The following is a 21,925-nucleotide window of genomic DNA, read 5'->3' on the forward strand; positions in this document are numbered from 1 at the left end:
TTGGTTGAAAATCAAATTCATCTCATCGGCAAATTTGAAAAATACACAAACCAAAAAAAAAAAAAAAACATTCAAAAATCCCACTCCTTCTTGTTACCACTAATCTTCATTCATATCTAGAAACAATGTCCTCAAAGGGTATCCACAAAAAGAGCAAATCATCAGATGCTACAAAGAAACTAGCTGAAAAGATCAAGAAACAGGCGTTACTCAAGCAGAAACAATTGCAGGAATCAAAAGAATCCTCTGATGGAGATAAAACTGCAAGTTCTTCTGTTGCAGCAACCACTGAAACTACTATTGATCCTGATGCTGAACTCAAGTTCAACACATTTGCCGAACTAAACCTAGTCCCAGACTTGCTTGAAGCTATCCAACAAATGAAATTTACCAAGCCCACTCCAATCCAATCAGAAGCCATACCACACGCTCTTGAAGGAAAAGATATTATCGGTTTAGCAGTCACTGGATCAGGTAAAACAGCAGCATTCGCAATTCCCATTTTGCAAGCTCTCTGGCATGCTCAAACACCTTATTTCGGATTGGTTCTTGCTCCAACTAGGGAGTTAGCGTTTCAAATCAAGGACACATTTGATGCTCTTGGTACCACAATGGGATTAAGATCAGTATGTATTGTTGGTGGTATGGATATGATGGATCAAGCAAGAGATTTGATGAGAAAACCGCACATCGTAGTAGCAACACCAGGTAGAATAATGGACCATTTGGAGCATACAAAGGGATTTAGTTTAAAAAATCTAAAATACCTTGTCATGGATGAAGCTGATCGGTTATTAGATATGGACTTTGGTCCAGCATTGGATAAAATTTTGAAAGTGATTCCGCCAAAGCGTACTACATATTTGTTTTCAGCAACAATGACAAACAAGATTGAAAAATTGCAAAGAGCCAGTTTACACAATCCAGTTAGAGTCGCAGTGTCGACGAAATACCAGACCGCCGACAATTTGGTACAATCGATGATGTTGGTCAATGACGGATACAAAAACACCATATTGATTCATTTGTTGAATGAGTTTATGGGGAAATCAATCATAGTATTTACGAGGACTGTTGCACATGCACAAAGAACAGCTTTGTTGGCTCGAATATTGGGATTCAATGCAGTTCCATTGCATGGTCAATTATCACAAGCTCAGAGATTGGGTTCATTGAATAAATTCAAATCGGGCAAGGCGAACATTTTGGTGGCCACTGATGTTGCCGCTAGAGGTTTGGATATACCCCTGGTTGATGTTGTTATCAACTATGATATCCCAACAGACTCGAAAGCGTATATCCACAGAGTAGGAAGAACTGCCAGAGCAGGAAGATCAGGTAAGTCGATCTCTTTGATTACACAATATGACTTGGAAATGTATTTGCGAATCGAGAATGCGTTGGGAAAGAAGCTCCCCAAAGAGGACAAACCTTCCAAAGAAGTGCTTGATGCGTTGCACATTCATGTAGACAAGGCTACGGCAGAGGCTATTAGACAAACAAAGGAAATACACGACAAGAGAGGCAGGAGGAGAAGAGACGATGATCGTGAAGAAAGATAAAGACTCAGAACCAAAAAAAAAAAAAATCTCTGTATTTAGTAATAGTTATTTATGTAAGAAATGAACCGGGCATTCGCCATAACCCTTTTTGTTGAACCAATCCTTGATGCATTTGTAGTGGAAAACACATAAACACTCTAATCTACCAACTTTGTCTCCTGGCTTTAGATCCTCAAGACATATAACACACTCAGCCTCCTCGATTTTCTCTGGAGGTACTAGTGATGTATCCACACTAGTGCTTGCTGATCCCACAACATCGATGTTCTCATACTGCGGTTTGGGAATCGGTGGTATATTGTACACCAACATTTTATTCCTTGCATTCAGTTCGGGTGAAAATCTAGTTGAATGATCAGTATTGAAATCAAACGCCACAAGACATTCGCTAATGTGTTGTTCCTTGAATTTTTCAAAATCGTCATTTGATATGAGTTCCACATTCTTACGATCTGAAATATACTCTTTTAAAAGATCAGTTGCACAAACGGGACATAGATTACTATCACTTGTTCCATCATGATTTCGCCTGTTCAATGACGTGGTTGATGAAGAACACGGTAGTTGATGCGTGTGTTCTCGTGACGTGTACTTGATCCCATTTGTGTTGTCCTCATCACTTTGATTTACAACAGAGTTCGGCTCATCAAATAAAGCTCGTCGGATCATAATTATCTCATTAGCACATTCATCACAAGTCTTGTACTGCTCACTAGGTTTCGATAATCGTACCCTCGATCTATTGCCATTGTCATTTGGATATGACACGTCCGGTGGTGGTGGTGTCGCTATAGGTGTATTATCGAAATAATGCATCTCTTGAGATGAGCAATCACCACAAACCACTTTGCCACACTTTCTGCAATGGTGCCGCCTATGGAATATACTGTAAGTCGTGTGACACAAGAAACACTCTGCAACGTCGTTATCGTCCTGCCACACTGGCGCAACAAGTCTTCGTGGGGGCATCGTTCAACCAAGGATTGTAGATCAGTTCTGTAGCTTGGACTATGGGGTGCAAGTATGGACAGATTTTCTTTCTTCTTGCGAAACTGTGGATGATTTTCAAAAATAACCCCCTTGACTTCCCTTTCTTATCTTGTGATTCACAAAAGAATCAGAAAGAAAAGAATAAAACACAGTTCCAAAGTACACGACTTGTTAGTGTCGCCTTCTTTCCATGTCACAATTTATAGTTTAAAGACACTGTAGAAATCAACAACAACAACAACAACAGCAACAGTGCACAACGCTAGTAGTATCAATCACTTATGTCAGATAGGCTAACACAACTACAGATATGTCTAGATCAGCTTGTTGAGCAGCTCAATGCTACTGTTCACTATGTCAATGTTTACTCAAAGCCAGCATTGTTGGATGATGATCCAACGTCGGTTTCAAACAGAGCAGCTAATGCGCCAGCACCTCAACTGCAACAGCAGCAGCAGCAACAACAACAACAACAACAGCAGTCACCTCAGTCGGTACAACAACTGCCTAAAGATGAAGCTAATGAAGATGCCAAGGGATCACTGAAACCGCCTGAGGCTGCAGAGGATGATTTTGAAAGCACGCTAGATGAATTGGCAACAGATATCGTTTTGAAAAGCAGACAGATCAACATGTTGATTGATTCCTTGCCGGGTATAGGTGTTACTCCCGAAGCTCAAATGAAATTGATTGCTGATTTAAGTCAAGAGTTGAAGCAAGTGGAGCAGGAAAGACAGGCAAAGATTAAAGAAAAGAATGAATTGTTGGTGAAAGTGGATGATTTGATCAAAGAGTTGGCTACTGGTATCTCGCAAGCAAGGATGTGAAAAGTCTAGGATGTTGTGTAATTCAATGTACGAATTAGTCGTGACAAAGTCTAACCTCCATATGTCATACAGTCCATATTCCAGCCAGAAAACCATTTATGAGCTACACAACTGGCAACAGTCCACTCGGTTCCATAAATGAGGGGGATAAACTCGATGAAACAGTGAATAGCACTTGAAAGGATTGCAATCATCAAGGGAACTCGAATGTACTTCATTTGATAGTTTAAGTACTCGCCTAAATTCAATATAGCAAAGTACAATGCTGGCAAGTAATGGTGTGCATAAAGGTTACGTCTAATGAAAAAGTACGGCCAATAGTGAAGCACAAATCCAGCAACATACTGCAATGCATTGGTGTAAAATCTCCTCTTTGTGTCAGGATCAAGATATGTCACGTAAGGATTTAAGTTTCGCAACCCATGAAATACAAGCTTGATTAAAGATACGACAACCACGATGAAGCTGAGGATGTATGTTATAACATTGCCCAAAAAGTATATTTGACTTGTGTGTTCAGTCAAGCTTGTGTATTGTGGCAAACTTTGGAAATATGCGATGCCCTTGAGTACAAATGACCAAGCTTCAGGTCGTGAACTATATTTATGTGGGGTAGTAAAGTCGGCATTTACTCTAAACATGGCCTGATGAAGGTCCCAAACTTTTGTCAAAAAGGATACCTGGCCAAAATTCACATGTGACGTGAATTCGTTCAACAATGGGTGCAGATTGGTTTCAATGTACCATAATGAATTAGGAATGGTTGATTCCAGGACGCACAATACTTCATTCTGATAATTTCCCCAGCTGGGAAGTTTGTCATGATGACTTATTAAATTACATCTGTGGTCTCTGCTCACTAGCATGAAAACCGTCTCCGTAGCACGAAGTTTGATCATTGGTAAATTGTTCGTGGCGTGTGGTTTTTTGTTCAAGATCCGCAACCTAAATTCGTACTCAGTATTCCCCATCAATCCCCTAGTTGCATTACAATTCACCTCTTTTGAATAATCATGTTCTGAAATGGGAGGTCGAACATCACTTACGTGGAGGTACCTCCCAGTTGCTTTATGATACAACCTAATGAATTCACCATCTTTGACTTGTCGACTTTGGTTGAAATGCTTGTGTTCGTAAAACTTGCGTGGCAACTCAACTATCCACTCGTTATTGGGATCCTCGTGACCATATAGTGTCACTTGTTGTAATTGGGTGCCTCTGGGGTAAGTTTGGTCATGTGAATGAAGGTATTTCTCAAGATTATTGTGCTTGATTGTGACAGTGCTTCCATATAGTACCTCCACTGGAGACGTCGTATAGTCTTTGAACGTTGATCTAAGACGAGGAGAAATCAATCCGCTATTTGGACCTTCGAATGGTAACAAATCAAAATGTACCTTCCATAATGATAAATAGATTGTCAACGGTAGAACCAACAATACTAATAGTTTATAGAATGCGATTCTAAACCATCTGCAAGTGGAGATAGTCAAATCACCAAGCAATTGGTACGAATCAAACATGGAAAAGATTCCCACCCATAAAAGGGTGTAAAATCCAGTCAATTTCATTGATATTGTCCATGCTAACGACAAACCAGTTGCGAAAAGATATCTCCACCACAATCTCCTCTCCGGCTCTGTCTTACATGATAGCTTAAAGTAGTAAATGGTTAAAGCCTGGCCCAATATCAAGGGTGAATCTAACAAAATGAATCTTGATTGTGTGACCAACGAATTTTCAAACAACACTATTACCGCCGTGAACAATGAAACCCAGTAATCCGAATCAAGACGCATGGTCAAATATGCTACATTCACAGATAGGATGCCACAAATTCCTGAGAATAGCCTCATAATTGCGTACGGTACACCGTGGTACGGTTGTCCGATGACTTCAAAGTCAATCTCAGGATCGAAATAGGTCAATTTAGCCAATAAAAAGTAAATGAGTCTACCCAATGGAGGGTGCACATCAACAAAAAAGGTACCTTTGAAGTAGTGTTGAACATATCGTAAAATGTGGATCTCATCAAAGACGATATTTGCTGGTTGGTAGATTTTGTAGATACGTAGGAAGGAAACAGATGTGATCAAGAGGATTATTGCCACATCCTTTTTGGTGAGGGTATTAGTCTTTCGTCTTTGCGACTCAACAATGTATGACCTATATGGCCCAGTCCTGTATACTTCCTCCTTCTTTGATGACATTGTTGTTGAACTTTGGGTCCAAGTTTTTCAAAATCGTGTTGACCCTGCGCGTAATCTTTTTAAAAGCCGAGAGATCTATGAAATGCCCCTTTTGACATACAAATTATTCTATTAAAGTTACCCCCTTCGATCTACACCAGTATCTCCTCTTTATACTTTTTAAATTTTACTTCCAACTCGCTCTTTACAATCCCATAAGAGTAGATAGCAACCCCAACAAGACAAGCGATTGTCACCCCAATACCCGCGACTGCAAAAACTGCGCCCATAACTTTAAACGCCAACAATGGGTAGTTCCCAACACCGCCTTTCCCAACTTCAGTGTTTGACAACGACATGGTACATAAAGGGAACGTCATTGCCCAAAATCCTTTATGGTGTTTCAAAAGACCGTATTTATTGGTGTGATTGGTGTTGGGATTTGTGGCAAATGGTCGTATTTTGGAAAAGATTGACACGACAGCTATGAATGTCATATAGTAACCAAACGAAAGTATGAATAGGCCAAGAAATCCTCCAATACAAAGAAAAATTTTCCCATATATGAGCTCCTCTGGTATGAGTTCGTTCAAATTGTTGCCGAATAGATAAATGCTGTACGAAGATTGTCCCAAGAACCCAACTGGTAAAAATCCGGTAAATACGAGCTGCGTAGGGGGGATCTTGTGCATGATCAATCTCCATATGTATATAGTGATAATTGCAAATGCCAAACAAATGGACAATGCCCATAGCATGTAACTGACAACCATGGTGATTACAGTTTCATTCAATGTATACAAGTTCAACTCGATTAAATGTCCCGAGGACGAGGTCACAGTTAACGCAACAATGGGGAGTAGCAATGTGGCATTCAACTTTGAGTCTGACTCCACTGCATTCAATTTTGAAAAGAAACTAAAATAAACAATTGGGAATGCAGTGTAAACGGCTGAGGCGACAGATATCCACCACAAGGTCCATACAAGATACATGTGATGACTTTTAGTAATGAATGAGATGTAATTGACAATTGTGGTGAACCCCATCGAAAAACAGCCCATATATGATGCTTGCAAAGGATCGATATGGTATTGCCTCAATTTTGCAGGGAAATAGATGCATTGCATGACGAAAAGTATCACATTGACGATGAATAAGATGCAACAAATACCAAACATGATGTAAGAACACACCTCCAACCAATGAGCAGGAAATGGGAAGTGATACAAGATAGTCGAAGATATACCTGTACCCATCACAGAGACAAAATAAGCCGGGACAAATTGTTTGACCAAATTACCCACTATGAACCGTTTGTACCACGACTCCTCTTTGGGTATTGGTTCTGACCCTCGTAGCTGTGCTTGCAAGTGTTCATATTCTTTTGACGTTGAAGGAATAGAAGAAATAAGTGAATCGTAGTCCATGTTATTTAACCTATTAGCATTTTGATTTTGATGTAATGACAGTTGTTGTGTTTTTGCAGTGCTAGAGGAGTGTTGTGAATTTTTATCAGCTTCTTCTTCTTCTTCTGCATCGCCTTTTGACAGTTTTGCGCCAGCTTTTCCACTATTTGCATCTTCATCGCTCACAGTTTTGCGACCCACAACTTCGCCATGTGCCGAGGACGTATCCGAATTAGTGTGGCTACTCATCACGTCACCTGATATGTTGCAATTCTCTTTAAACAATGAAAAATAATTTAATCAACACACAAAATATGCTAGAGCCGTTGTGATGTATTATTTCTGGGGCAACGGGGTTTTATAAACTATGCATCAAGTGGTTGCAAAAAAATATAATGGCTAGGGTCTGTAATCGTGGACAGTTGAGTGGTAAGAAACCCTTGACGTGAAAGAAATGAGGGTTGAAGTTGTCTTCTTATAGAAAGAAGAGGAGGGGGATCCACAATTTTTTTTTTCTCCCTTTTGCTTCCGCTTGCCATTTATTTGTAGTGCGGCATGGATGCATTTTGAGCGGGCATACTTCATAGTAACATAGCAATTACTTTTACACAAGCGGGGCCGCTGTTCCGATTTGAGATGATAACACTTGTCTCTGACATTTGTTAAAGTTTGTGACGGTTATCTGACTTTATGAGGGATAATGTTCAAAAAAAAACTCTCGCCCTTTCCCAACTACGAAACATTGCTCGCAACTTTCTAGCTTATGTTGTCTATACCTCCGCTATACGTAATCCTTTACCTGCACGGCTTTGGGACAAGTAGGATCTAAATTTGCAAAACTTTTGTATTAAAGTCGCTTATTGACGAATATGGTAGTAAGCGGGTGGTGATTGAATCATCGCTTCGCCAATACTTTTAAACTACACTTTCCAAAGTAAACACCGGTCTCTTCTTTGAATCAGACCACTATGGCAAAGCGGTTTGACAAGCTACCCCGTGGTTAGATGGGGTTTAGCTTTTTAACTTATAGTTTATATTCTGCAAAATCTAAAGTGAGGTATTATATTTGATTGTGAGTCAATTCAAAATTACTCAATTTGGTATTCCCACCTAGCGGCGCCGATGGTAATGTAAATATTGAAAGGCGGTCATTCTTTTTTTCATTTGCTTTTGTGTTAAATTGGGCTAATTTATTTGGTATACGTGTACTTTTCAAACATTCCTAGTATATGCACTCTTTGCAAAGCTGACGAAAGAGTTGAAAGAGGGGTTACCGAAGCTCATTAAATTAACAACAAGGTAGAAATAAATCAAGCAGAGTTGAAGACCACCTCGAGAAAGGGGTACTACGCTACTCTCAAAAATTTATCACAGCCTAAATATTCTTGTGTTTTAAGAAGCGGTGCGCATAATTCTCCCTCTCCTATTTCTTGTAATTCGAAACAATGCAATTGGCAAATGCTGATGTCACCAGTTTATTGTTTGGATCAGCTCTACTGATTGGTTGATGGTTGTGCTTGATTGTTTTATGTCTGGGCATTGTATTGATTGCAATGAACATGTTGGCTTTCTCTTCCCACGGGTAATTGTGTATCCCTGTTACATTACATTGTAGCTATTATGGTGCCATGATGCCACCTCTCTGAGTACAATATGCAACACATAGTCAAGTTCTGTTTATCATTCCCCATGTAGAAACAACCGATCATAAGTGGTTTGATTTTTTGTTGTTTTAGTTTCAAGCAAAGCGGGGGTGCAAAGAGAATTTTGTCGGCGGCGGTCTAAAGTCGTCAAGCATTTTTCCCATTTTTGAACAAAGGAATTGGTAGCAGCCGACTCATCCCTTAATGGAAAAAACTTTCTCATTGGTTGGAAATGGCCGCTCTTGCATATATCCTTTTGTTTACCTAACGAGAAAAAATTAATATTTTGGCGGGCATACTATATCAGAAATTTGGTATATAAATCAGTTGGATTTCCCCTTCTTCCTTTATCTCTCGTGGTAAGAACTATACTATTTCTATTTTTGCATTTTGCTATTTAAAACACTCATCTGCCTTGCATTTGTCTATTAACGTTTCACGTTTCCTTTATTTGAACCACACTTCGCAACTATAAATCCTACAGCCACAATACACAATGCTTTTAAATCCATCAAATATTATCGACAGAAACAATACCTCCACGAATCAAACACAAGCAGTTTCATGCTCAGCTGCTGCTGCCGCCGCCAGTACACCTAGGTCATTCCCATACTCTCAGCCTGCCGAATTAAAGTTATCGATGGACCACGGTCATGAAATAAATGGCACAACTATTGACAACGTTGACAAATCCTCTAGTTTCTACAAACTCATTTTGGACTTGAAGGAACTCTTAGCTGGAAAAGGTTTATCTTCAGAGGATATTGATGTTGAAAAAGTTAAGCAGCTAATGGAGAACTACGAATCAAATGACATTGATTGGTCACACTTGGCACTTCACGATCAATCAAGAAACTACTCACGGAATGGTATCATAAATTTGAACGGTAATGCAAACTTGTTGATTCTTTTATGGTCTCCCGGTAAATCGAGTGCCATTCATGACCACGCTAACGCCCATTGTTGTATGAAGATTTTGAAAGGAGAACTTAGAGAATCCTTATATGACATCCCAGAACGTACCGGAGAACAATTAAAGTGCAAGAAGGAAACCCCATTGTACCGTGACGAAGTTGGTTACATTTCCGATACTATCGGACTTCACAAAATTACCAATCCATTGAAGGATGAAGTTAGTGTTTCGCTTCATCTTTATACTCCACCATATGCTGCATTGTATGGTTGCAGCATGTATGATGCTTCGACTGGTAGAAAACATCACGTTGATATGTCAAAGTACTATAGTTGGCAAGGAGAACTAGTCAACGAAGCACATTCGCTGACTTGCTAATCATTATATTACATAGTATATAGTACACCATTTGCAATTGTATTTATTTTGTAGAGCACCCATTTGTAGAACGCCTAATACAATCTCAGGAAGTTTGACCCACCTTCATAAGGCACTTGCAACCAGTTTTTCTCATCATACTTGGCAACTCCATCAATAACATGGAACGCATAAGCGTATCTGGACTTGTCGCTCTTGTTCTTTTCCAGTTTATGAAGAACAGAATTGTGAATCAATATCAAAGATCCTGCTTCGCATGGTACCAATTTGTACTTTCCTTCCACTGGTTTATCTTTTTGTAATTGTTCAAATGTGCATCCCAGGTTTAGGCCATCTTTCCTCACAAACCTTTTCGATACTGGGTATGTCTTGTGTGTGCCTGGTATATACGATAAACAGCCATTTTCCTCAGTGCAGTCTTCCAAAGCAATCCAGAACCCAATAGCAGTCTGTGGATCTGTGAATAGGAAAGTGGCATCATTATGTGGTGGAACTGCATTATCACGTTCAGTGCTTTTGTTATCTACCGGCTGTTTGAAAATACACATACTTTGTAAAACTTGTGGCTCAACAAACTTCAAGTCCCGAGCGATTGCTTTCACTTTATCATCAAAGGTGATTTCTTCAAACAATGGGTCGTCAATATGAAGACCATGGCCAATTTTATTTATTGCTTTCGAAAGTTCAATTGTCAAATTACCATCTACATCAAAAGCATCAGTGTCAAAAAAATAAGATATCTTGTCAGCCGATTCGTAAAAGTATCGATCCCCAATATGGTCATCGTCTGAAGTCTTGAATGTTGTCTTGGGGTGGTTGGATAAGTCGCATTGTGCAAGTAACTTCTTCGCTTGGTTCAAAAGTTGCGACGTTTGTTTAGGGGTCAAGAAGTTTTCGATACACACCATCCCTTCATTGTGAAATGTGTCAAGCTGGGATTGCGTAAGTCCTGTCATCTTTGGTTGAATTGGTGAAAAGAAAGAGATTCAGTTTCCTTATCAATGAATGAATTTATTGGTCGATTGGTTGTTATATACAGTACTGAAGCCAACTAAGAGCAAGCAACCCATTAAGGAACAGAGCACTTTGTCGCAACACAGAGGCTGCCAATGTGACTGGCACTTTTTTCCGAAGCCATGGCTCTTTTTGATTGTGGGCAATTATGTTACAGGAAACTGTTCGAAAGGATTTTCTTGACATTATTAGAGGTGAGGAGCATAATCCAGAGCACACAACTGGGCGATGCTCATTTCAATGCATAGGCAAATATCCTAGTATACTTGGAGAATAGCCCTCTGTCCTCATTACGTCCTATATTAGCTTGTTGGGGTCAGAGATAATTTATATATATTATTCCTTGTAAGCGCATAAATCGTTTTTGCAACCTGAAATACCCCATAAACGCATGAGAAACAAGGGTTAAATTGAAAATCCTTTCCCAAACCCAACACTACTATCGCGACCAAACTAGCACGTGTGATGACTTACCTTCAACAGTTGATTGACAAGAACCGAGAGGAATACAATAGAGCAACCAGACACCCACTCACAAATGAGTTGTGCCTGGGATCACTTTCTGACAGTAAGTTGTATGTCTACCTCACTCAAGATTTACAATTCTTCAATTATAGTCTCAACATTCTTGGAAAGACCTTGGCCCTATGTGATGATCCAAAAGCGTCAATCAGATTGGCTAAGCAAATTGGTTTTCTAGCAGAGGATGAAAATACTTATTTTGCTGATACATTGCAAGATTTGGAAAAATTGGACCTCTCAACTGTGACTAAAATGAAGAATGAATCACTTGTCTTGCCAGAGGTCAATCAATACATTGATTACTTAAAGTACTTGATCAACGAATCGTCTTCCTATTCCGAATTGATCACTTTTTGCTTTGTTATGGAGAAAGTGTACTTAGAATGGGTTCAATACAATCAAGAAACAAACAACATTGCCAAAGATTTGCCCAGCAAGTTTCAAACCTGGATTGATTTACACAGCGGTGACAACTTCGTGGAGTGGGTTCGATTTTTGAACGATGAAGTTGAACGTTGTCTTAGATTAGAAGCCAATGGGGACCATAGATCCACTTCACTATACGAGTCTACATTTATCAAGTCTTTGAAATTGGAAAGCAACTTCTTCGAAGCATGCTATTCGTACATAGAGTGAAGAAAATAATTTCTGTAATTGCATCGTAACACCGTAGACTCGATTTTCCTTCTCCCGTTTCTCTCATTCCTTTAACTGTATAGAGAGGTTCTCTGCCTGGCCAAAAGTGTAAAATAACCCTAGCTCAGTCAAATCGGGCGTTATCTTGCTTTGTGTGGTGGTTAATCATTATTGCCGGCATGTTTCTCATGCGCATTGAATGGAACTCTTAGTGCATACGCTCTCACCCTCCCTTGAATTCGATTATTGCAAAGTACTCAAACTCCTTCCGAATATGCTCTTACAGCGATTTACTCTATGTTTCCTGAGTGTATAAATGGGCAACAATTTCGTCCCTTCATCAGGTAAATGAAATATCCACCACCAACAATCGATCACAATGTCTACTAACAAAATCACTTTTTTGCTTAACTGGGAAGCAACTCCCTACCACATTCCTATCTTTTTAGCTCAAACTAAAGGCTACTTCAAAAGAGAAGGTTTGGATGTTGCTATCCTTGAACCATCCAACCCATCTGATGTTACCGAATTGATTGGTTCTGGTAAAGTTGACATGGGCTTAAAGGCTATGGTTCATACATTGGCTGCTAAAGCTAGAGGTTTCCCAGTTACCTCAATTGGTTCATTGTTGGATGAGCCATTCACCGGTGTTTGCTATTTGGAATCGTCAGGTATCACTACTGATTTCCAATCTCTCAAGGGCAAGCGTATTGGATACGTTGGTGAATTTGGAAAAATTCAAATAGATGAATTGACAAAACACTATGGTATGACTCCAGATGATTACACTGCCGTTAGATGTGGTATGAATGTTGCAAAGTACATTTTGGAAGGTAGCATTGATTGCGGTATTGGTATTGAATGTATCCAACAAGTTGAAATGGAAGAAGCTTTGAAAAAGCAAGGAAAGAATCCGAATGAAGCCAAGATGTTGAGAATTGATAAATTGGCTGAATTAGGATGCTGTTGTTTCTGTACTATCTTGTACATTGCCAATGACAAATTTATTGCTGAAAACCCGGAAAAAATCAGGGCCTTCTTGAAAGCTATCAAGTCTGCCACTGATTTCGTCTTGGCAAATCCTCAACAGGCTTGGGAAGAGTACGGTAACTTTAAACCCCAAATGACTTCTGAATTGAACAAAAAGAAGTTTGAAAGATGTTTTGCATACTTTTCCGATTCTTTGTACAATGTTCACCGTGATTGGAACAAGGTTAACAACTATGGTAAGAGATTGGAAATTTTGCCAGAAGACTATAAGCCAAATTACACCAACGAGTACTTGTCATGGCCAGAGCCAAAAGAGGTTGAGAACCCAACAAAGGCTCAAGAGCTCATGCTCAAGCATCAAGAGGAATGTAAGGCCTGTGGTGGTTGTAGAAGATTAGTTCTCACTGGTGTTTAGGTAAACTACTTAAATCGATTCAAGTCGTCTCCGCCTTTAACTTCAAAACATTGTAGACGTATACACCCTCTTTCCTCTTGTCTTCGCTCCGATTGTTGTTCATCCTTAAGCCGCCGAAAAGGAAAAGAAAAAAGAAAAAAAAAAAATTGTGAAGGCGCTGTTCAGGACAATCGAAATAATTTTTCATCACCAAACAACACTCTTGTACATCACGACCAACTAGTTCCACAACACAAGATGAATCCAGCTGTTACAAACATTGCCATCATGCTTATTGGTATGCAGGTTGCCAAGAAGTTGGACTTGGAAGACCCAACTATTTTGTTTTACGTTAGAGCTTTTTACATTTCATGCCAAGTCATCACCTTCCTCGTATACTTTATCGTTAGATTTAAAATCAATCAAAAGAATGATTTGACAACTATTAAATACGTTGAACCAGCTAACCCTATGAGTGGTGAAACTGAGCCAAGAGCAGTTGTCACCACTGTCAAGGAATACGATTTGCAACAAGTCAACAGCCAAGTCAAAGGTATTTTCACTGGTTTGGCCATGATGGGTTTCATGCATCTCTACATGAAATACACCAACCCATTGATTATGCAAAGTGTTTCTGGTGTCAAGTCAGCTTTGGAATCAAACATTGTCAAGATCCACCTTTATGGATCTCCAGCCACTGGTGATTTGAAAAGACCTTTCAAAACCGCACCTGGTTTCATGGAGATGTTGACCGGAGGTGCCGGTGTACAAACAGACAAGGCCTCTGTTGAAAGCGCTGAAGTTAGTGGTGCTGGTGGTATTAAACAGGATTAGATATAAAAAAACAATTTACATATAAGTCTACTTTATATATTACACAAGCTATTTTACGTTTCGTAGTCTTGATGTACAATGATACATTCTTGCTCTTTGCCACGCGTGAAAGATATCATGTCGAGTAATTTGCCGGCGACTATTAGCTCAGCAACTGACCAATCTCCTACTGCGTAAATTTCTGGAACGGCTTTAACCAAGTCAGGAAGAATAGCATCGTGAATTGGTTTAAAATTTAGTACCTCTTGGGCTGAAATATCAGTCACTTTTCTTAGATGCACAAACAATTCGTGAATCCATTGTGGAAGGCACTCATCTTTGTAATGCTTTTTGTTATAGCACCGATTCAACCATAGTAACCAACATTGATCTTGGAATTCTGACTCTAAAATTGACTCGTATGAGCTAAAGCCTAAGAAAAGTAACGATTGTTGAAACTTGATATCGTTTTTGTAAACACTTTTTAAAGAAATCAAATCGGATTTGAATTCACCAAGAAGCTGTTTTTCTTGTCTCTTGATGATCTTGATTGCTGAAGCAAAAATTGTATTTTGTGATTCAACATACCAACAGATGTATTGATGTTTTGCCGTATCACTAGGGACGTTCAAGTTTATCAATTTCTTTTTTGTCTCCAACGCTGCTCTAAGATGGTTCAAGCCTGCTAGTTGCATACGCAAAGTAAATCCCGATTCCCATTGGTTTTGCACCAAAGCCTGAAACAATTCGATCAAGCTTTTTGGAATTTGTTCCTGGTTAATATAGAAAAGAACACTCTCGTTGTGTTCTTGCTTTGTGTCAGAGACTTGGTCAATTACTGAATTTGTATAATCGTGTATAGATGGCAATTTTATGCCCAAATCTTTCACCACCTGCAACTTTGAGTCTGGAATCTTTATTTTTAAAGCGGCCGAGTCTGCAGGGTTATTTTCAATAGCAAACCCATATGCCAACAACAATTCTTCGTTTCCCTTTTGACCGTAGTTGTTGAAAAGCTCCTCCCCCGAGGATGCATCATCGGATTGAAAAAGAAACCCGCCATCTGTACCACTCCACTGAACTTTCGTTTTGGGATTATGATTCAACAAATCCACAACAGGTAACAACATTGGTTCGTTTTTAGGTAAGCTGGGGTCTATAATGTATGCAGGAAAAGCCCTACTTTTGAGCACGAGTGATGCCCAAAGATAATTGGGAAAACTAGTCCAGTTGCTGGTATCAACTTCGTTAAAGTAGCTATAATAATCGTCGTCGGTGTAAAACTTGTTTTCATAATAAAATTTCAAGTTGATAAAATGTTGCTCTGGTTTTGGCACATCCTCGGGTAAAAGATTAATTGCATTCCACCATTCTTCAACTAACGAGGAAATGTTCTCTTTTAAGGAGTTTCCCAAGTTTGTACCTTTAAGTAATGCCTTGTCCTCAGCCGACCATATGTACGGCGAATCAATCGCTTGAAGCGAGGGAAGTGTATCCAAGTACGGTTGATGAAAGCTCTGTTGAGTTCTCGAGTAGCAAAGATAGATCTTCAACAAAGAGCTGTGATTTGCATTTTTGTATGTATCCTTGTATAGGTCAATGCCCTTATCACATGTAACCACCAACTCCCTCGGAATTTGAATTGAGGCTTTACCATTGGATTTTGAAATAGCCCCAAAATAATTGGGTTTGATTTCCTTGAATTCTAGATTGCTTGAGATAGTGGCACCATTGTCACTGGCCCATTTTAACAAACTGGCAATTTTTTCCATCTTCGTTGTCAAACGTGCTGTGAAGAAGAGATTTTATTGCGAGAAGAGAAAAATCCACAACCTTCGATGCCCCCGATTGATCCTTTCATGAACGCAACAAATGGGAAGGGGAAGGGGAGTTAGTATTGCTTTCATATAGCCGCTTTCCCCGCATTTAACACCTTACGAAGACAAACTTCCTTTCGTTATCAAAATTCTATTGAATTCATTTTGCTTCTGCACATCTGGTGATTTTTGAAATTATTGGGTCGTGTAGAGTGGAAATCATGCAAAATAAACATTCTATAAAAAAACGCATTAATTTCCTTATTCTCAGTTCCTCAAAAACGGCCAATAACCAATGATAATGAGAGCTATCTTTAAACAAACCAGGTCAATTAGACCTATTCGTTTGCCATTGGTGAGACCATTCTCGTCTTCCCTTCTCAAATTACAGGAGTCCCCCAAATCCAACTCTCAAGATGAGCCAAAGTCAGATGAACCAAAAAGAAGACCCTTGAGTAGAGTTGCAATTGGTGGTTCAAAAGAGTCAATGAAACAATTCAACAAGGGCAGTGGGTTGGAGTTTGCTACCTGGAAAGCCGTAGTTGTCCTTCTCGTATTTGGTGGTATAGGTACATACTTTTTCCAACAAGAGAAAGCCAGACTACAACGTCACAAGGAAATGGAGCAAAACAGAAAGGTTGGAACCCCATTGATTGGAGGACCTTTTAATTTGATTGACACCAATGGGAACCCATTCACGGAAAAGAACCTTGTTGATCCAAAAGGAAAGAAGTTTTCAATTTTATATTTCGGATTTACTCATTGTCCTGATGTGTGCCCCGAAGAGCTTGACAAGTTGGGAGATATGTTGGATATCCTCAAACAGAACAAAGTTGAAATCCAACCGATTTTCATCACCTGTGATCCAAATAGAGACACCCCTAAAGTTGTGGAAACGTACTTGAAGGATTTCCACCCAGGCATTATCGGATTGACTGGTGATTATGAGGAAGTCAAGAATGCTTGTAAAAAATACAGAGTTTACTTTTCAACCCCACCAGATGTCAAACCAGGCCAAGATTATTTAGTTGATCATTCAATTTTCTTTTACGTTTTAGATCCAGAGGGTAACTTTGTTGATGTTATTGGAAGAGAAGCATTGGCTCCCGACAGTGCCTTGAAAATTACTGAAATGTCAGAGGCGTATATCCCAAAAGCAGAGAGAGAAGCAAAGCAAAAGGGAATGTTTGGATTTCTTTATAAATAGGTTGAAAGAATTGATGTCTTGTAAATAGTGAATATTTAAGAGTAATGGTATGTTTGGTGTAGCGATAGTGTTTCTAAGCGTAAAGATGCTTCCAACAATCTGGCTACAAATGCAATTGATTGGACATGTTTTATGATGTGATCTGATTGGTGCAACGACATGAGAGCTCGTCTATGGCGGGATTGATGCCGCGCCGGTAAGAGGGTTTTCCTCCGACCGCATATTTGTCTACAATGACAATGAAAAATTCTGTGTCCTCCTAGTTCTTACACATTCAATTGAGCTTTTAGTCCCCATTTACCAATGAAAAAATCAGTTAAAGTTGCCATTGTCGGTGCAGGTGTCTCAGGTTTGAAAGCTGCCGAAACATTAATCTCATCCGGCAAAATAGGTAAAGATGAACTTGTTGTTTTAGAAGCGCAGGATCATATAGGAGGTCGTATCCAAGATTCTCATCTCAACCAATCCAAGCTCGGAATCCCCTATGCTCTTGGGGCATTGTGGTATCACGATTCATTGGTAAATAGCGTGCTACACGAGTTACTCGACGCGGGATTGTTGAACGATGATGATGTCTACTACGACGACAAAGATGGTCCAGCGTACACAAGTGATGGATTATTGGATGTGTCAGGGATAAAGCTAAACAGGGTAATGGAAGAGGTTGGTCAATTCTTTGGTTTGTATTTCAAGAAAAATCACTCTGATGCTTCATGTGATCAAGTGGTTCAGGAATATGTCAATAAACATCTGCATTTTCTTACACCCGAACAAAAGAAGTATATCAGAAGAACAATGAGATACTTTGAGCTTTGGTATGGTGTGCCTGCCGAGAAAGCCAATGGCAAAATGGCGATGGAGAGTCATACTGGACGTAATTTGTTGAATAAAAAGGGATACACATTTCTCATTGAGTTATTGAAGGAGAAGATCCCAGAATCATGTATCCTTTTTAACGAGGGGGTAAGATTTGTTAATCAACTTGAAAATTCCAAGAAGAAAGTAGAAGTGGAAACGAAATCAGGCTTAAAAGTCGAGGCGGATTATTTGATTGTGACTGTTCCATTGTCAATTTTGAAGTTGAAAGAAGATGATGACTATGGAATAAAATGGACTCCTTCGTTGCCCTCTCAAACGCTGGATTATATAAACACTGTTGATTTTGCTGCTTTAGGTAAGGTGATTTTCGAATTCAACAATGTATGGTGGAACGAAAACGAGGATCACTTTTTGATTTTCCCAGATCAAATTGATTCCAGTGACTGGTTTAGATCTGATGGTACACCAAGACCATTTTCGTTTCCTGCATTGGCTGTCAATTACTCTAGATTGTACAATAAAGGTGGAAGTTTGGTGATTCTCACGCCAGCACCATTGACTGAATATCTTGAGTCACACCCAGATCAGTCCTGGACTTATTTTAAGCCAATGCTTGAAAAAATTGCAACCAAGCCGGTGCAAGATCCTATAAGTACAATAACTTCTCAATGGACTACAAACCCGTATATTAGGGGCTCATATAGTGTGTTGCTCACAAAAATAGATGCCAAGCACTCAAGCTCTGGCGAGCCAGAGGGGGTGGAACTTGGAAATGCGGTTATTAGATTTGCGGGTGAACATACCATTGCCGAAGGTGCTGGGTGTGTTCATGGTGCTTACGACAGCGGTAAAAGGGAGGCTAACTGGGTGTTGAATGCATTAAAAGGTAATTAATTTTGGCTCTCAATCTATCGCGTCTATGTATGTTTATATGTATGTAAGTAGAGGCTCTTTGTTGGAGAGTACACATTGACTTTGAAGAATCTTCTTGGTATTAAACTGAGACAAAACAGGGTGTAGCTGAAATGAGTTCAACTGATCAATTGACGATCAAAGTTAACGTTGAACAGGTCACACTTGTAACTATTGTGAAGGGCCAGCAAGGCACGGAATGAGTGTTTCCTTTTGTAGTTAAAATGACGCAAGTTTCATTTGTTTGTGTGCTCTAAGGTTGCAAATTTACGTCCGCAGTTAACTCCGTTTCTTTTCTATGGGACTTTCCTCCCCCTACCGTTTTAGGTAATAACGTGGAAAGAGAATTTCTATAGATCGTGAAATTGCAATAGAATCATTTTAGAAAACTTACAGCTATCCTTAAAAAATGTACTCGTGTATGGAAGAAAACAGCAATCATGAAATCCAGTCAGTTGCCACAAAGTAGCTGACACTCGCCTTTCGAAGTGAATCGATGGGGTTGTACAACCGAACTAGCCGCTGGTGTCGATATAAATATGTGCCAAATTTTTCTCAAGATGGTCAACTCTCAGCAAATTTCCAAACTTATAAGCACAAGCCAATCATGTCTAAATCTGCTAAGGTTGTTATCATTGGTGCCGGTGTGTCAGGCTTAAAGGCTGCAGAAGTGTTGCTTTCATCCGGAAAACTTGACAAGAATGACTTATTGATTCTCGAAGCTCAGGATCGCGTTGGAGGTCGTCTTCAGGACACCAAAATCGAAGATTCTAAATTGGGAATCAAATATGCTCTTGGAGCGTTGTGGTATCATGACACATTGGCCAATACTCCACTACGTGATTTGCAAGAAAAAGGATTGGTGAAGGTGGGAGATGTGTACTATGACGATTTGGATGCACCCACATTTACCAAAGATGGGGTTTTAGATGTTTCAAGCTCGAAATTAAATCGGGCATTGGAGGAGGCTTCTCAGTTCTTTCCTTTGTTTTTCAATGATGAGACACCTGATCTTTCTTGTGATGAAGTGGTCACAGAGTATATCAAAGCACACGAAAAGCTTCTCACAGAAGAACAAAAAGAATACCTCAATAGAGGGATGCGACTCTTAGAGATTTGGCACGGAATTCCGTCTGTCAAAGCTAGTGGTCGGATGGCACTCTTGAAACATGAGGGACGTAATTTACTCAACAAAAAGGGTTTTACGTTTCTTATTGACACTTTAAAAAAAGAGATTCCTGATTCATGTTTCCTTTTGAAACAACCTGTAAGGTCAATCACTCAAGAAATGCATGCCAAAAAGTCAATTATGGTAGAAACAAAGAATGGGTTGACAGTTGAGACTGACTTTTTGATAGTCACGGTTCCTTTATCAATCTTGAAGTTGGACTCTAATGATGAATATGGAATTACCTGGAGTCCACCATTGCCAAAACCTTTGAAAGGGGTGATTGATAATTTGGGGTTTGCTGCTTTGGGAAAAGTGTTTTTCGAATTTGACCGTATATGGTGGGACAACAAAGAAGAACGTTTCCAAGTTTTCCCAAACAAAGTTGAAGCTTCAGAGGTGGATCACGCATTAGAAAAGCTCCCACCCCCATTTACTTTTCCTGCACTTGTGGTCAATTATGCCAAGTTGTACCCAAATAAGCTTGGCGGTAGTTTGGCAATTCTCACCCCTTCTCCGTTGACAAACTATCTCGAGTCCCATCCAAACGAAGCTTGGACGTACTTTAAACCAATGCTTGAGAAGATTGCGATCAAGCCGATTGAGGATCCGGTCAATACTCTCGTCACCGATTGGACAAAAAACCCATTCATTAGAGGTTCGTATACTGCCATACCAGCAGAAACTGCGGATCTAGCACTTTTGAACGCGATGGAACATGAAAGTTTGGGCCTTGAAGGCAGCAATATTAGATTTGCTGGTGAACATACGGTTCTGAAAGGCACTGGGTGTGTTCATGGTGCCTATGATAGTGGAATTAGAGAGGCTGATTGGGTATTAAATGCGTTGCTGAAGCCTTCCCTGAAATTGTAAGTTGAGTAGCTTGATTGTTTTTATTTTTAACTGTTTTCGGTTTGTAGTTACATGTTCCTTGATCATTTGTTTGTAGTCTGTCATGAAATGAGTTTTCTTGTACCGGTACGAATTGCCATCGATTGCAAAAAGGGAATGGGTTCCTATAAATGGTAGCTCCACCGGATTTTCCGCTCTCTTCTCATCTTTTCCATTTTGAAATCTCCTACTTTATTTTCGCTTCTTTCAAGCAACAACAGCAACAAGAAGAACAACGATAACAACGATGTCGGAATTTATAGTTGGAGGTCAAGCAATCGACCCTGAAAAGGCCGAGAATATGGAGGAGATCGAAATGCAATTTGCCGTGAAGGCAGTGCATCAAGCTGAAACATATTGGTCATTATTGGAGAAGGTCCCCGGATCGCAATTGAGACTCACTAAATATGACGATGACATCTTTAGCAAGTTGTTATTGGACTTCCCAGAGTTTAAGGAAAAGTCAGCAGCTGCTTCAATTAATGAGGATGAAATGAAATCCTCACAAGGTAAAGCCAAATGGAGAAGTTTTATCGAGAGTTTTAGCGATATTGAAGAGTTCAACTTTGGTACACTTTTGAGATTGAAAGCCGACCAAGAGTATGGTCAAGATACAACGATGTTTGCTGTGAGGATGCAATTTTATGCTATTGAGATTGCTAGAAATAGATATGGCTTGAATGATTGGATTTATGAAAGCGCAAAGAAGAATGCAGAAAAATAATTATTGTGTAGAAGGACAATTTATAATACAAATAATACAATACAACATACACAAGATCACTAGAATAGAGCCTTAATCCATCTTTCTATTTCATTCTAAAGCAAATG

At 39.6% G+C, this 21,925-nt stretch overlaps 15 protein-coding genes across 15 annotated transcripts; 10 read left to right on the plus strand and 5 right to left on the minus strand. All coding sequences in view use genetic code 12, as the record gives it.

The window, feature by feature from the left end:
- Positions 1-125: 125 nt before the first annotated feature.
- Positions 126-1,562, plus strand: CPAR2_701180 (RNA-dependent ATPase; the record flags this gene model as incomplete). Its single annotated transcript, XM_036811882.1, has 1 exon — positions 126-1,562. The coding sequence occupies one exon, from the start codon at positions 126-128 to the stop codon at positions 1,560-1,562; it is 1,437 nt and encodes a 478-aa protein (XP_036668274.1).
- Positions 1,563-1,607: 45 nt separating this feature from the next.
- On the minus strand, positions 1,608-2,531 carry CPAR2_701190 (phosphatidylinositol-3-phosphate-binding ubiquitin-protein ligase; the record flags this gene model as incomplete). Its single annotated transcript, XM_036811883.1, has 1 exon — positions 1,608-2,531. The coding sequence occupies one exon, from the start codon at positions 2,529-2,531 to the stop codon at positions 1,608-1,610; it is 924 nt and encodes a 307-aa protein (XP_036668275.1).
- Positions 2,532-2,833: 302 nt separating this feature from the next.
- On the plus strand, positions 2,834-3,379 carry MED21 (Med21p; the record flags this gene model as incomplete). The annotated part of the gene is made up of 1 exon (XM_036811884.1): positions 2,834-3,379. One exon carries the CDS (start codon positions 2,834-2,836, stop codon positions 3,377-3,379), a length of 546 nt encoding a protein of 181 aa, XP_036668276.1.
- A 50-nt stretch (positions 3,380-3,429) lies between these two features.
- On the minus strand, positions 3,430-5,589 carry PMT5 (putative dolichyl-phosphate-mannose--protein mannosyltransferase; the record flags this gene model as incomplete). Its single annotated transcript, XM_036811885.1, has 1 exon — positions 3,430-5,589. One exon carries the CDS (start codon positions 5,587-5,589, stop codon positions 3,430-3,432), a length of 2,160 nt encoding a protein of 719 aa, XP_036668277.1.
- A 131-nt stretch (positions 5,590-5,720) lies between these two features.
- Positions 5,721-7,226, minus strand: SSU1 (Ssu1p; the record flags this gene model as incomplete). Its single annotated transcript, XM_036811886.1, has 1 exon — positions 5,721-7,226. The coding sequence occupies one exon, from the start codon at positions 7,224-7,226 to the stop codon at positions 5,721-5,723; it is 1,506 nt and encodes a 501-aa protein (XP_036668278.1).
- A 1,890-nt stretch (positions 7,227-9,116) lies between these two features.
- CDG1 (Cdg1p) lies at positions 9,117-9,911 on the plus strand (the record flags this gene model as incomplete). Its single annotated transcript, XM_036811887.1, has 1 exon — positions 9,117-9,911. The coding sequence occupies one exon, from the start codon at positions 9,117-9,119 to the stop codon at positions 9,909-9,911; it is 795 nt and encodes a 264-aa protein (XP_036668279.1).
- A 74-nt stretch (positions 9,912-9,985) lies between these two features.
- CPAR2_701240 (uncharacterized protein) lies at positions 9,986-10,819 on the minus strand (the record flags this gene model as incomplete). The annotated part of the gene is made up of 1 exon (XM_036811888.1): positions 9,986-10,819. The coding sequence occupies one exon, from the start codon at positions 10,817-10,819 to the stop codon at positions 9,986-9,988; it is 834 nt and encodes a 277-aa protein (XP_036668280.1).
- A 571-nt stretch (positions 10,820-11,390) lies between these two features.
- Positions 11,391-12,083, plus strand: CPAR2_701250 (uncharacterized protein; the record flags this gene model as incomplete). The annotated part of the gene is made up of 1 exon (XM_036811889.1): positions 11,391-12,083. The coding sequence occupies one exon, from the start codon at positions 11,391-11,393 to the stop codon at positions 12,081-12,083; it is 693 nt and encodes a 230-aa protein (XP_036668281.1).
- Positions 12,084-12,462: 379 nt separating this feature from the next.
- THI13 (4-amino-5-hydroxymethyl-2-methylpyrimidine phosphate synthase) lies at positions 12,463-13,488 on the plus strand (the record flags this gene model as incomplete). The annotated part of the gene is made up of 1 exon (XM_036811891.1): positions 12,463-13,488. One exon carries the CDS (start codon positions 12,463-12,465, stop codon positions 13,486-13,488), a length of 1,026 nt encoding a protein of 341 aa, XP_036668282.1.
- A 237-nt stretch (positions 13,489-13,725) lies between these two features.
- PHO88 (Pho88p) lies at positions 13,726-14,301 on the plus strand (the record flags this gene model as incomplete). The annotated part of the gene is made up of 1 exon (XM_036811892.1): positions 13,726-14,301. One exon carries the CDS (start codon positions 13,726-13,728, stop codon positions 14,299-14,301), a length of 576 nt encoding a protein of 191 aa, XP_036668283.1.
- Positions 14,302-14,354: 53 nt separating this feature from the next.
- On the minus strand, positions 14,355-16,052 carry CPAR2_701280 (protein-lysine N-methyltransferase; the record flags this gene model as incomplete). Its single annotated transcript, XM_036811893.1, has 1 exon — positions 14,355-16,052. One exon carries the CDS (start codon positions 16,050-16,052, stop codon positions 14,355-14,357), a length of 1,698 nt encoding a protein of 565 aa, XP_036668284.1.
- Positions 16,053-16,398: 346 nt separating this feature from the next.
- SCO1 (Cu-binding protein) lies at positions 16,399-17,304 on the plus strand (the record flags this gene model as incomplete). Its single annotated transcript, XM_036811894.1, has 1 exon — positions 16,399-17,304. The coding sequence occupies one exon, from the start codon at positions 16,399-16,401 to the stop codon at positions 17,302-17,304; it is 906 nt and encodes a 301-aa protein (XP_036668285.1).
- Positions 17,305-17,607: 303 nt separating this feature from the next.
- CPAR2_701300 (NAD(P)/FAD-dependent oxidoreductase) lies at positions 17,608-19,017 on the plus strand (the record flags this gene model as incomplete). Its single annotated transcript, XM_036811895.1, has 1 exon — positions 17,608-19,017. One exon carries the CDS (start codon positions 17,608-17,610, stop codon positions 19,015-19,017), a length of 1,410 nt encoding a protein of 469 aa, XP_036668286.1.
- Positions 19,018-19,642: 625 nt separating this feature from the next.
- On the plus strand, positions 19,643-21,076 carry CPAR2_701310 (NAD(P)/FAD-dependent oxidoreductase; the record flags this gene model as incomplete). Its single annotated transcript, XM_036811896.1, has 1 exon — positions 19,643-21,076. The coding sequence occupies one exon, from the start codon at positions 19,643-19,645 to the stop codon at positions 21,074-21,076; it is 1,434 nt and encodes a 477-aa protein (XP_036668287.1).
- A 265-nt stretch (positions 21,077-21,341) lies between these two features.
- On the plus strand, positions 21,342-21,818 carry CPAR2_701320 (uncharacterized protein; the record flags this gene model as incomplete). The annotated part of the gene is made up of 1 exon (XM_036811897.1): positions 21,342-21,818. One exon carries the CDS (start codon positions 21,342-21,344, stop codon positions 21,816-21,818), a length of 477 nt encoding a protein of 158 aa, XP_036668288.1.
- Between the last annotated feature and the right edge of the window lie 107 nt (positions 21,819-21,925).

Source organism: Candida parapsilosis, contig 006110, assembly GCF_000182765.1.
Source record: "Candida parapsilosis strain CDC317 annotated contig 006110".
Classification (NCBI taxonomy): Eukaryota; Fungi; Ascomycota; class Pichiomycetes; order Serinales; family Debaryomycetaceae; genus Lodderomyces; species Lodderomyces parapsilosis.